Below are 13,343 nucleotides of genomic sequence, written 5' to 3'. Positions count from 1 at the left end.
ATTGTCTGTGCCCAGCCTTGTAATCATGTCACACTATCTGGGAAGCACTGATTCCTCCCAGACCTCGCCATACAGAGCTGCCATGCGCCATGCGTGTCCTGGCAGTGAAGCCGAGTGATGGCGGGCAGGTGGGTGGGCCGTGGAGAGCCGCTCCCAGAATGCCCTGGGCTTCTCATACAGACCATGGGAGGACATGGTCATGCTCTTCCCAGGAATTGGACCCAGTTCATGACCGTCTTGAAGGACAGTATGGGATAGCCACTTGTTACATCCCCAGCAATTGTGTTTACTCAAGGTCCGTCTTCCCTCTCATAATTTTGTGTTTGTTTTCACAGTGAGTGTTGAGAAGATCGACCTGAAAGGATTATCACACACAAAAAACGACAGAAGCGTTGAGTGTTCCTTTGAGGTAAGATGTTGTTTCTCTCCTCTCCTTGGAGGCGTCCTCGAGGCATGTGTCTCTTCATGTCCCGCAGTGAGGCTTTCCTTCCTGCACAGCAGTGGAGTGCCTGAGGTGGGCTTGGAGCCTAGCTGGGCGGGTGTCTCTGAGGTGGGCTAGAATGTTAGGGGATGCCCGCCTTGTCAGAGAGAAGCTAAGCTCTAGGGCTCATGAATGTAGTCCTGGTCACATGTAACTGGGACAGCGGCTGAACTGGCCTTTTTCCCTGGGGGAGGAGAGACATGATTGCATTCACTCTGTGTGTGGAAAAAATGAAATTCAAGCTATGGCACTGGGCACTCAAGGGCAGTAAATCCCTAGATGTATGTCCCTCGATGAGACACACACACATGCTGGCTGCATGCCTGTGGCCACTTGGTCTCTATGTAGGGAAATGTGCTCCAGACTGACGCACCATGGAGACAGGACTGTGTGTGATGAGAAGCCCACCACAGCAAAGGCCCAGACAGTCCAAAGCTTCCTTTTATTTCTTGCTAACAATGTTCAGGGAGGAAGTCCCAGGCCTCCGTCAGAACTCGGTCCTAGCTAACTCCAGCTTACTTTGTGCATGGCTGCAGGGTATATAGTCGTTGGCCTTGTGGTCCAAGATGGCAGCTGGGGCTCTAGTCCTCACACTTTCATCCTTCCTGGGGGACGGGATGCAAACTAGAGAGGAGGAGTGTGCTCGGGAGCACCTGGAGAAGGTGCTTCTTCCACTTACATTTTGTTGACAAGAATTAAGTTTTTTTGGTCTTACTTAGCTGCATAGGAAGCTGGGAATGGATTTCTGGCTTGTATTCATGATTCTGTTACTTAGCAGGCTAGACATTTCTTAGACTGTGTCTTCAGACATGGGCAGGTCATGAGGCTCTGCCCCGGCAGTAATGGAAAGCACACTCGAAAGACTCCTATTGAGTGTTTAGCACTGTGTGTGAGCCAGACCTATTTTTTAGGAGGTGCTGTGTGGTGAGAATCTGTTGTGTTGCAGATGGGTCTATTCTGAACACAAGGAGAACCCTTGGTACGGGTTCTGGAGGAGGTTGACTGTGGTACACTGGAGCACCATGACTCCATCAAGCCCCAGTGCTCAGGGTGGTGTGGGCAGCAGGTTCTAGAGAACCTGGACATGCTGTGGCCCCAGTCCACTTAGAAACGTGGATGTTCTGTGGTATTTGAAGAGATGATCCTGTGTGACTCCTTCCTGTTTGTCCTGGTTTTCTCTGGTATATCTGAGAGGGATGTTCTCAGCCCAGCAGGGACTGGTTGCAAAGATACTGCACATGGAGCCATCTTGGGAGCCAGCCTGCTAGTCTGTCACAGTAGGTTTGGATTCCCCTGGTCCTCAGTGCAGTTCCTGTGGCAAGGGAATCTGGGCTTTGGTGACATGGTACCCGGTACTGCCTATGGTACAGCTTTTCCATGTAGAGCAGGTAATGCAGCTTCCTGACCGGTCTGACAGTCACTGCTATGTGTTGAGGATGGCAGCAGAGGTCCCAGAGGTGAAGTGTGACTGGAACAAACATCTGCTCCAGATCTCCCTCACAGTTGTGGCTCAGAAATGACTGAGACATAACTGGGAGTCAGGTACTGTAAGGTTCCTAGAAGAAAGCAGAGAAAGAAAGCCTGGGGAACAAGCCCGTGAAAAGCTTCTGAGCCCAGTGCTAAACTGTGCTCTATACAAGTTGCAGCTCGGAGGTAGGACTGTTGTCTGCTGTAAAGCTGCTGTCCAGGCCTCTGAAGAGAATGAAGAGTTGATATCCGGAGTCTACAAAGAGCTCTCAGAGCTCAGTAAGGAGAACATTTGGTCAACAATGGGGCCAGACTTGGTAACATACGCCTTGAGTCCAGCATTGGGGGGCAGTGGGAGTGGATCTATATGAGTGCAGGGCCGCTCGGCCTACGTAGTTGCAGGTCAGCCAAGGCTATAGTGAGACATTGTCTCAAATAAAACAAGAGAAAGAGACAGACACAGGGAGGTTGGGGGGGACGAGAAGGAGGAGGAAAGAAGGAAGGTAAGAAAGAAAGGACAAAGGATTTAGACAGACAGTACCAAGAAGGAAGCCTGGCAGGCAGTGGGCATATGTGGAAAGGTGTGCCAGCAGCCTGGGCGCTGGTGCACAGTGTCAAAGAGCTTTTGTCATGGAAAGAGCTGACACGAGGAAGGTTGGCCACACTTGATTTTATAAAAGACTAGAGTTGTGTGTGCATCTGCTGCTGGGGGTTGGAGAGTGGCTAGCACACTGGGCAACTGACAGCTGTCAAAAGGCAAAGAGGCTCCCTCAGCAAGACCATCTGAGTGCGTGCCTGCTGGAGACCCTTGTTTACATATGTGCCGAAGAGCAGTATTCCTGATGCTTCTGGATGCAAGGTAAATGGTGTGAACGCCGTCCTGGGAGCTGTCCACAGCTGGGACATTGCTCAAGAGAAGGCTGCAGAGACACAGTGACCCAGACTCTCTTTCAGACAGGTAGATACTGTCAAGCCAGTTACATATAACTCTATAAAATGTAAGCTACTCCATGGTGAAGGAGCTTACCAGAGCTTCTGTGGAAAGGACAAGAGTCTGCTGAGGGCCCAGTGGTGATGTGCTCAACTGTCCTGAGTAGGAGAGGTTTCACAAGTGCCAAGACATCTGACCACTTGGGTGTGACTTACCATCAACTATAAATCAAAAGCAAACACTTTTTTTTTTTTAAACTTCCTATTGATAAAGTCTAAGGTTTTGCTCTGTGTCCCAGGCTGGCTTTGAACATGCCATCCTTTTGTTTCAGCCTCCCATTTGTGGCTTACCATAGTTGGTATCAAAATCTTAAAATGTTGTTTGCGAATCACTGTACCCGGCTCCACAGACTGGGCTCCGATAGCAGGTGAGGCTAGCGAGTGACAGCAGTGCCTGCTGCGCTGGTCCTTGGGCTCCAGGGAGCTCGTGGGTGGCCACATTGGTGGTGTCTGTTGGGCTCCCTGTGCTTTGGGAGAAGCCCGCAGCTTCTGCCCATAGTTCTCTTTTGTGGCTCTCTAGAGCTTTGTTTGATGGTTGCCAGTTAGGGTTTCTATTGCTGTGATAAACACCATGTCCAAAGCAGCTTAGGGAGAAAAGAGTTTGTTTCATCTCCCACCTCATGCTTACACTCTGAGGGAAGTCAGGACAGGAGCCAAGCAGGAGCTCAAGGCAGGAAGTGAAGCAGAGGCCATGAAGGGTGCTGCTCACTGGCCCCTCCCACTCCTTACACTGCTGGGCAGCGAGTGACACGGCCCACTGTGCCTGGGGCTGGGCCTCACATATAAATCAGCCAAGAAAGTGCACTACAGCCTCGCCTGCAGGCCAATTGGCCGAAGTAATTTTCTCAGCCTTCCTAAGGCTGTGACCTTTTAATACAGTTGGTGACCCAACCATATAATTCATTTTCATTGCCACTTCATTGAAACATCGTGTGAGGCTTCCTGCTCCTTCCTGTGCAGTCAGGTTCGTCTCTGCTGCAACTGCACTTGCTAGTTCCAAGGAGGCCCCGCCAGTCTTAGGACACACATGGGGGAGCGTATCTGAGAAAAGAAAAATATCTGAGGCTCCTCAGGAGTGTGGGTGATGTCGAGGCGGAGGCGCGGCGGTGGCGGTGGCGGCGTGCCATTTCTGAAGCCTGGTGGTGACTGAGTTTAATTGCCTGGGATTACAAGACAGTATTAGTACAGTACACACCTCAAAAGTCACTGTGCTCATTATGTCTTAAATGTTTGTTTTCATTTGAGAGCTTTTTGTTGTTGTTTGCTTTTTGTTTGTTTGTTTGTTTTTCAAGACAAAGTTTCTCTGTGTAGCCCTGGCTGTCCTAGAATTCACTCTGTAGACTGACCAGGCTGGCCGAGAACTCAGATCTGTCTGTCTTGGTGACCTGAGTTTCGAAAAATGTTTTATTTTTTCATTAATAGTTCATGATAAGCCACATACAAGTCAGATGTTTTGGCACCTGTGAACCCCTCCTACTTGGGACAGTTAAAGGTGTCTGTTACCACCACCGCAGCTTGAGGCTGTGTTGAACTAGCCAGGCAAGGTGGTGAGCCTATACAAGAGCATAGGGTGACTGGCAGCACCAGCCAGCCGGACGCTTTCCTGGCTCATCCAGGTCTGTCCTCCCAGAGTCGTGGTGGTTGTAGTTGTTGTCATTGTGTGCTGGCCTCCCCCCAGACAGGGTCTCTCTGTGTAGCCCTGGCTGTCCTGACACTTTGTAGACCAGGCTGGCCTTGAATTCACAGAGACCACTTGCCTCTGCCTTTTGAGTACTGGGATAAAAGTGTGTGCCACCACCACCTGGCAAGTCCTCCATTTTAACAGTGTCTAGAGTCAGGCAGTACCACCGGATGCTTCCTGTTGGAGATGCCGTACCTGGCCCCCACTGGCCCCTACTGGCCCCCACTGGCCGCTGATGATGGCTTGGCTATGGCTTCTTTCTATTTCATTTTGTTTTTTGAGACAGAATTCTCTCTGTAGTGTCAACTGTCCTAGAACTCTCACTGTAGTATGTAGACCGGAATGGTCTTGAACTCACAGAAACCCTCTTGCCTTTGCCTCCTGGGTGCTGCACCTAAAGGAGTGTGCCATTGTGTCTGCTCCGCTTTTCTGTTTCCTAGCTGGTCTGCCTGGCGGCTCACTGGCTTCAGGCTTTCCTCCAGGGCCTTCCTGGGGCCTATGCTGCCTCCTATACCAGACCATTGCTCTCCCTCCCCTCTGCCTCAGCCCCTGAGAGTGGACTGCAGCCTCCAGCCTCCATACTGTGTTTTCCTTAAGATGTCTGGGAGGCTGGGTAGAGTCGGGGAGCTTCCACTGTGCCTCCTCCCAGGTACCTTGTGGGCTGGTGTGCACACAGCCCCTGCTGGTACAGAAGGAAGCACATGGCACTTTAGTGGCTCCAGACAGAGGTGTGGAGCTAGTCTGAGCCTGTGTGTTGCTTGCCTGTTGTGTCTTTCTTGTGTGATTCGAGATTCAAGTGAGGAAGTAGTCTGTGCTGTGTGCCTCAACCCTCCTGCAGTGCCCGCTTACGGAGCGGGAAGGAATGGGTTCCTGGAGGCAGATGGCAGATGGCAGATGCCAGCTCTGATTGGGTGTGTACTGCAGGTCTACTACATCTCCCTGCCTTTGTGGTGGCCTGTCCTCCTCCAGCACCTGTGCTGAGTGGTGGAGAGTGAGGTTGAGGCCAGTGTAGTGTTGGGCCCTGGCCACCCAAGTTGGGCAACTCGGAAATTAATCCCAGTGGCTCTCTGGGGCTGGCCTGGGACTCTCCCAGTCGGTGTTCTTAGCTGCATTGTTCTTGGGCTTAGTGCATTCCTGGGTTTGATGCATCCTGCGGGGTGGATGTGGAAGCAGACTCCTGCTGGAAACAGGTCGCCAGCCACCTCTACTTAAGGCTTTGGGTGACTCAAGCTTTCACCTCACATCTGGAATGTCAGGGCGAATATGGGCCACACTTAAGGACCTCAGATCTCTAGTGTTGTTAGAGGACAAGCCACCCTGAGGCATCTTCTTACCAAGTGCACACAAGTCAGGATAGCAGCCAGGCTTCTGGCAGCAACTAGCTCAGAGTGGAGTTGTCCCATCTGTGAAGTCACTGGCCCTCTCCGTTTGCTGTGGCTCTCTCAGGTCGCAGGCAGAGGTCTCAGGGATACAGAGGAGGAATTAGAGGTTGGGCATCTTGAACTCTTGCCTCTATACCAGGCTAAATGTTGTGTGTCCTTTTGGGCAGTGACTTCTGGCTTTTAGGCAAAATTGTGTTTTGTATTTCCCAGCCAGCCTGCTCCTCAAGCCTTCTGTGCTTGCCTTTCTAAGTGGATACAGGTTTTTTGCACAGACCATCCCCGCCCCCAAGTAAAACACACACACACACAAACACACACCCCTACAACGACCTGCAGAAGTAGCTTCATTCAGACTGCATAGCTCTGTTGCAAGCATGGGCATGCTGCAGTCAGCAGGGATGACAGGATTGCTCAGCCAGTGCCAGCAGCTTTGTGAAGTCAGAGACTGTGCTGGCTGCAGTGCTGTGGCTTGCAGCAGGTGCCAGGCCCGCAGGCATGTGCAGCATCCGCCATCAAGCCCTGCTCACCTCCCAGAATCGGAGGGCCCCAGCCAGTCTTGGGCTCAGGTTTTTACGTAGCTACACACCTGTGTGGCACAGACACCTGCTTCCAGGTGAAGAGGCTGACTTCTGTGACTTGATGCTGTGTTCAGCATCACATGTACTGTGAAGAGAAAAAAAAACATGCTTAGTGCGCATGGGTTCCCAGATGGCAGGCAATGTCCTAGGAATGACCCCCCGTGGTCTAGTGACTCAGTGGTACGTGAATGCACTTGATTTATATGCGTGTTGTCTTCACAGCAAGTCAGGAGTGTGAGTGTACCCTTTCCCAGGCAGTAGTTACTAGCTGTGAGCCCTGGACAGTTAGATTCTGAGTATGTGGCATCTGGTTTTTAAGGCTTGTTTATTTGTTTTTAAGGTCTTATGGTCTGATTCTTCAATAACATCAGTAACTAAGTCTTCCTCAGAAGTGACTGAATTTATTTCAAAGGTAAGGTGGTCAAGGCCTCTCCAGCAGTGACATCGTTGGTGTCTGTCCTTCCGCTAGCCATGACAATCAGGCTCTAGACCACTAGCATGAGCCACCATTATGTGTCTCCTCATGACACTGACAGTTGTCCCCTGACCTGTGTTCTCTCATGTCTTTGAGGCATTGTCTTTGGACGGCTGTGGAGTCTGAGGAAACGGTAGTCATGTCTACAGTGAGAACTCATCCCTCCCTCCCCCCGCCCAGTAGTGAGGTCCTGGACTCAGTCTTGGCAGGCATGGCTGGCTCTGGAACATCTTTGGTGGCCTGCTGGTTCCTGAGTCTTGAGCTGCCAGGAGTAGTGGAGGGCTTCTCAGAGCCTTGCTTACTACACAGCTCTCAGCAGTCCCAGTGCACTTGGAGGCACAGAGGATCCTATTTGTGCCCTCTCTTAGGTGGTCACCAGTGCCCATTACCTGGGGCTAGACTTTTGGTAAGAGTAAGAGAAGGGTTCTCCACTATCCTGTCTTGCTCTTGGTCCTAGACCAGGGCTGTCATGCCTGGGTTTTGAAGACTAGACTTTGTCAGAGCCCGAGTCCTGTACCCATGGAGGTTTCATGCCGTTGCTCCCGGGCCGGAAGATGTTTACTCTTCTCTTCCGGAGCACTGGGCCAGGAATAGTCTCTCCCCTAAAGGTTAAGGACCTTTGCCTTGGAGACAAAGCCCTGAGAGTTTAGATCTGTTCTTAGGTACTTGTGCCACACTTGGTGGCTCTGCCTCTGTATAGTGGCATATGTGGTCCAGGGGAATACATCCATCTTCCCCGATCTGTGCTGGCCATGGCGTGGTGTCAAAGAGTCCGTGCCTTCCTTGGGGGCCTGGTCCCTGTTTACATTGTCATCAGGACCTGGCCCTGCGGCTCACGTTATGTTACTGCGGCTCACGTTATGTTAGACTTCGGGAACGTTGAGTAGATTGTGGGGCTTGGCTCACCTGTGGTGGAATGGGTGTCCTGCATGCATGTAGAACCTTAGTAGCTGGAAAGGTCCAAACTATCCTCTGACAGATGTCCCGAGGCCACCACACCTCTTGAGAGAAGGCAGGCTGCCGTTGTGTCACAGGGAAGAGACCCATCTTCCTTGTTGTGTCTTTCAGTTATCCCAACTCTGCCCTGAGGAGAACCTGGACAAACTCATTCCTTGCATGGCTGGCCCGGAGTCCTTCTATGTGGAGCGTAACCATGTTGATTTGGAAGCAGCCCTAAGGTAAATAAGGCCCTTGGCCAGGTGGCTGTGGCTGTGTGTGGGGGCCTGTCCCTTATCTCCAGGACTCTGTTGGGAGGGTTTGGAGAGTGTGCACAGCCGTAGAGTCAGTTGAGGATGAGGTGAAGGAGCTGTGCTGTGTGTGTTGGGGAGTTTTCCTCTCTGTGAGATGAAAGCAGTTAGCTGGGTGGGTGGTCAGAGTGAGGATTGGCTCCCGAGTCATCACTGTACCCCACAGAGAAATAATGGCACATGCCGTGCTGGGACTCACTGCCTCTGTTCTGTTGGGATATTTTGAGACTGAGGAAGCCTTGTAGTTCTCTGTCTCCCCAGGACTGGGATGACAGGTGTGCTCACCACACAGTTGATGTGTGTTAGGGATGGAACCCAGGGCTTTGTGTGTTAGATAGACTTTGTACCACCTGAGCCACAGCGATGGCTGCTTCTCTAGTGTGTAAGAAGCCACAGTCCTGTATGGGCTCTGGCACCAACATCTTCATGTTGTGGCCTGGTTCCAGCAGACTCAGGCTGTTGGAGAGTTTGACTCATTCACTGCAAGAGACAGCAAAGGACTTGAGAAGAACTATACAGATTGAATGAAGGCAGGAAGTGTGAGCAAGCCGTGGGACTTGTTCTTCTGTAAGGCCTTATTGTCTGGGATGAAGGCTTCAGGTTCTCTGAGGGTCAACTGTTCTCTTTTGTATGTTGGTGTCAGTTCAGTGCTGACAAGCTGCCGTGTCACTTGACAGGTACTTGGCTTCAATACCCTCACATGCACTGAAGCACGACCATGTTAGGAAGTTCTTCAGTACTTCATCTCCCTCCCAGCAACTCCAGAGTCCAAGTAAGTTTGTGAAACGGTTAAAAAATAAACAAAGAAAGTTACATTATTATTGTCTGTAAGTTCTGTGATCCTTTTCTTCTCCTTTGTAGGTCCTGGCAACCCTTCCCTTCCTAAAGTGGGTGCCGTGATGGGCGTGTCTGGAAGGTTAGTGGCCCTCTTGAGCCAGCATGGTCAGCAGTGTGTGTGAGCAGCTGCTCCTGGAGCTGCTTGGCTTACATCTTGGATAATGCCAGGAGAGGAACTGGGTAGAAGGAAGCCAGTTTTTGGCTTCCCAGTTTTATGGTTTTCTCATTGCTGAGTAGCTTGTTTTAATGCATGATCTACTGGTATCATTTTGTTCCTTGGAAGTGACAGAACCAGGTAGCTCAGTTGAATCTCTGGTGCACACACACACACACACACACACAGCACACGGGCGTAGGACCCCAGGTGTGCTGTGAGCTGAACACCAGGTGCCAGCATGGCACCTCTGACCTCCTGGCGTCACCTGGCAGCTTTGTAAAGCAGCGCCTGCACTCCACTGTTCCTTGTCCTGCAGGCCCGTGTGTGGTGTGGCTGGCATCCCGTCCTCGCAGAGCAGCTCCCAGCAGCACTTGCAGCACTCGGCCAGCACTGCTGCCTCCCTGCCCCACTGCTCCCACACAGGGGGGGGCGCAGGCTCCGCGCTGCCTTACCGGACCCAAGTGGACAACTCGCCCACCATCCTGATGCCCTCTAGTCTGCAGGCCCCTCAGCCCCAGGAGCAGAATGGGATTTTAGACTGGCTTAGGAAGCTGCGTTTGCACAAGTATTACCCTGTCTTTAAACAGCTCACCATGGAGAAGGTATGTTGGCTACTCAGAGGTTCACACAATGTGCTTGGCGTTTCTCTAGTAGCCTGTGCCCTGTCCTCATTCCTAGAGGGGTCAAGTAAGGCTTTTAGATGCCATAACATGGAAGAGCTTGGGTGGTGACCATATGGCTCGGTGTCAGAAGGGACCAGTTTTTCATTCCCAGCTTACAGCCAAAACAAACCAAAGCAGGACAAACAAATTGCTTTTCTAGCTGTTTCAGGTCTTGACAAACCAGGAACTTTATGACTGGAAATGACTCCATCCCTCAAAGATAGGCCAGAGCTCATTCAGATGCCGCTTGCTCCTCCTTAAAGCAGTTCATGTCTCAGTGTGGCCAGCTTACAGGGACACAAGCAGGTGGGGCTCAGACAACCCAGGTTGTAGTTAAACGTCAGACCTGAGGTTGTGGAAGAAAGCTGGCCTGCTCAGAGAGCCCTGTTTTAGTGGACAGCTGTGACTAGGGATGCAGGCTGGCATTTTCTAAGCCTCAGTGCCACTGATTAAGCCAAAGGATTCCTGCACAAGGTATTTGAAATCTCACTCCCCCTGCTGGGCAGGATGACTCTTAACAGTGCGCCCATCTCAAACTCCACTCGCTAACCTGGAGCTGGGGTTTTGTAGACCGCAGGAGTACGGTGCCGTGCGTGCAGCGCTGCTGCTCAGGGCCCAGAAGGCTTAAGGACAAGATACGTTTCTCTACCATTTTTCATAATCAGTTTGAATTTTCTACTCAGAGTTATGATGAGGGACTGAAGCCCACAGCTGGCCGTGATGTGATGGCCGTGATGTGATGGCCAGTTGATTGGCCAGTTAGTTGTCCTGGGTGACAGGCCTGTGAGCTCACCATTTCATCTGGATAGTGCCTTCTTTCTAGATTTCTTGGGTCCTCACCAAATTGCTGAAGGTGATTTACTGAAAAAAAAAAAAAATCTTCCAGGTCTTAAGCCAAGTAACTGTAGTCAGTTCCAGTGTGCAGAGGCTGGTGCACGCCCACAAGACCATCTCCAGAGGGCAGGGCAGCCTTCAGTTGTAAATGCTTAGTGGTTAGAACTGTGTATCCCTGCCTAGTGACTGGGCTGCAGAGTGCCTGTCAGTTGGACTCCTCTGAGGTGCAGAGAGAGGCCACAGCTCCTGAGAGCCGAGGGAAGTGGGGTCAGACTTCTGCTTGCTATCCCTTTAATCTGTTATCCACTCCGCTCCAGTCGGTTCCAGAGTCCTGTGAGGTCATCTCAGTAACTGTCTTTTGTCTCTCCTATGCAAGTTTCTGAGCCTTACTGAAGACGATCTGAATAAGTTTGAGTCCCTCACCATGGGGGCAAAGAAAAAGCTCAAGACTCAGCTGGAGCTAGAGAAGTAAGCATCATATCATCTGATGTGTGCTGGGGGAAGGGGTGCATGCCCTTAATCCCAGCACTCGGGAGGCAGATCTCTTGTTTGAGGCCAGCCTGATCTACAGAATTAAGTTTCAGGACAGCCTGGGCTATACAGAGAAACCCTGTCTCAAAAAAACAAAAAAGGAAGAAATGAAGAAATCCTTTGATGTGCCCTTTGCTGGGTGTGGCCACAGTGCAATCCTAGTACTTAGGCTGGAGCTTGGGGATTTGAGTTTGAGGTAGCCTGGGCTACATAGTGACACTATGTCTCAAACACCAAATCAACACAAAATGAACTGTGTTCGTTTTAATTTCTTATGTACCAAGCAGTGTTAGAACCTGCAGGTTTTTAAAATGTCAGTGTCCGGGTTACTTTATTTCTTACCCAGTTCTCAGGTGGCATTCAATATCACGGGTGTAGCTTTGGGCTCGTCTGGGAGACACTCTGTGCTTGTTATTCACAGGGAGAAGTCAGAGAGACGATGCCTCAACTCCTCAGCCCCATCCTTGGTCACCAGCAGTGGAGTGGCTCGAGTCACCCCCACCAGCCACGTGGGGCCTGTGCAGTCTGGGCGTAGCAGCCACGCTTCAGGTGTGTGAGATCTTGTAGTTCAGACAGATGTGTGGCCTGTATAAAGTGTGGTATGGTGGTGTTTTGACTTAAGAAGAATTTAGACTTCCGATCACACTTTATTCTGACTCAATAGTGTCTAGTACAGGCAAGTAATTGTACAGATGGCCTTGGGCACCAGACACTAGTGCCTGGCCTAAGGTTATTTGGGCAGCAGTGTTAGATCCTGAACTCTTATGCTGTGGGGGAAGCAAGATACAGTCCAGAGAGGTGAAAGGCTCTCTGCTACGTAGGCGTCCGCCATGCATGAAGTGTGGCTGTCCTGCAGGAAGCACTGAGCTTTGCTAGTTCATCAACAAGATGAGTAGCTCAGTACAGACTGGAAGGAACCAGTGTGCACCAGACAGTGCCGTGGGCCTAGGAAGCTGTGGTCTCTACTCCACAGTGTGGATGAGAGCGCCCTACTCTGACTGGCTCTCCACCTTGAGTGTACTAGCCTGAGTCACAAGTACCCCTTTGGGGTTGGAGAGATGGCTCAGTGGTTAAGAGCACTGGCTGCTCTTCCAGAGAACCAGGGTTCAATTCCCAGCAACCACACAGCTGTTCACAACTGCCTGTAACTCTAGTTCCAGGGGATCCAGTACCCTTGCACAGATATAAATGCAGGAAAAACAAATGCATATGAAATAAAAAATAAATTTAAAAAAAAAAAAGAAGGCCGGGCAGTGGTGGCACACGGCTTTAATCCCAGCACTTGGGAGGCAGAGGCAGGCAGATTTCTGAGTTCAAGGCCATCCTGGTCTACAGAGTGAGTTCCAGGACAGCCAGGGCTACACAGAGAAACCCTGTCTCAAAAAACAAAACAAAACAAAAACAAAAACAAAAAAGAAGAAGCAATACCCCCTCTGATGTGTCACCTAATAAGACAGCCTTGACTTGAGTGCTTGCTGTAGTTTTCCTGCATGTATATCTTTTTTTTTAAGGTTTATTTATTTATTTTATGTGAGTACACCATTGCTCTCTTCAGACACACCAGAAGAGGGCATCAGATCCCATTACAGATGGTTGTGAGCCACCATGTGGTTGCTGGGAATTGAACTCAGAACCCCTGGAAGAGCAGTCAGTGCTCCTAACTGCTGAGCCATCTCTCCAGCACCTATTGGTACAGTTTTCCAGATTCTTGGAGCTTGGTCCGACTTTGGCTGGGGCCCTGCTTTCCAGTGTTCATGGCACGATTCTTCTGCCTGTGGGCAAGTGCCACCTAGCTGTTGACCTCTACCTGCCTTCTCCACAGAGCTGCGGGTGGAGGTGGAGCCACCGGCTCACCAGCTGCCCCGAGAAGGCAGCTCCTCCGAGTATTCCAGCTCCTCTTCTAGCCCCATGGGTGTGCAGGTCCGTGAGGAGAGCTCGGACAGCGCTGAGGAGAGCGATAGACGTAAGATCCCTGGGCTGTGGCCTGGCTCCTGCCCCATCCGCTGAGCTCACAGGTCCCC

The 13,343-nt window shown here is 51.1% G+C and overlaps 1 protein-coding gene across 1 annotated transcript in view; it reads left to right on the top strand.

The window, feature by feature from the left end:
* Zcchc14 (zinc finger CCHC-type containing 14) overlaps positions 1-13,343 on the top strand; it is a 49,243-nt gene that overhangs the window by 31,302 nt on the left and 4,598 nt on the right. The window contains exons 3-11 of the mRNA XM_028753330.1: positions 336-409; positions 6,920-6,991; positions 8,123-8,232; positions 8,979-9,073; positions 9,163-9,217; positions 9,612-9,897; positions 11,168-11,259; positions 11,744-11,871; positions 13,145-13,285. Coding sequence (XP_028609163.1) covers positions 336-409; positions 6,920-6,991; positions 8,123-8,232; positions 8,979-9,073; positions 9,163-9,217; positions 9,612-9,897; positions 11,168-11,259; positions 11,744-11,871; positions 13,145-13,285 — 1,053 coding nt within the window. The remainder of the gene's footprint in view (positions 1-335; positions 410-6,919; positions 6,992-8,122; positions 8,233-8,978; positions 9,074-9,162; positions 9,218-9,611; positions 9,898-11,167; positions 11,260-11,743; positions 11,872-13,144; positions 13,286-13,343) is intronic.

Source organism: Grammomys surdaster, unplaced genomic scaffold (assembly GCF_004785775.1).
Source record: "Grammomys surdaster isolate TR1022 unplaced genomic scaffold, NIH_TR_1.0 128, whole genome shotgun sequence".
NCBI lineage: Eukaryota > Metazoa > Chordata > Mammalia > Rodentia > Muridae > Grammomys > Grammomys surdaster.
The sequence above is the reverse complement of the archived record's forward strand: the minus strand, read 5'-3'. Positions and strand labels throughout refer to the sequence as shown.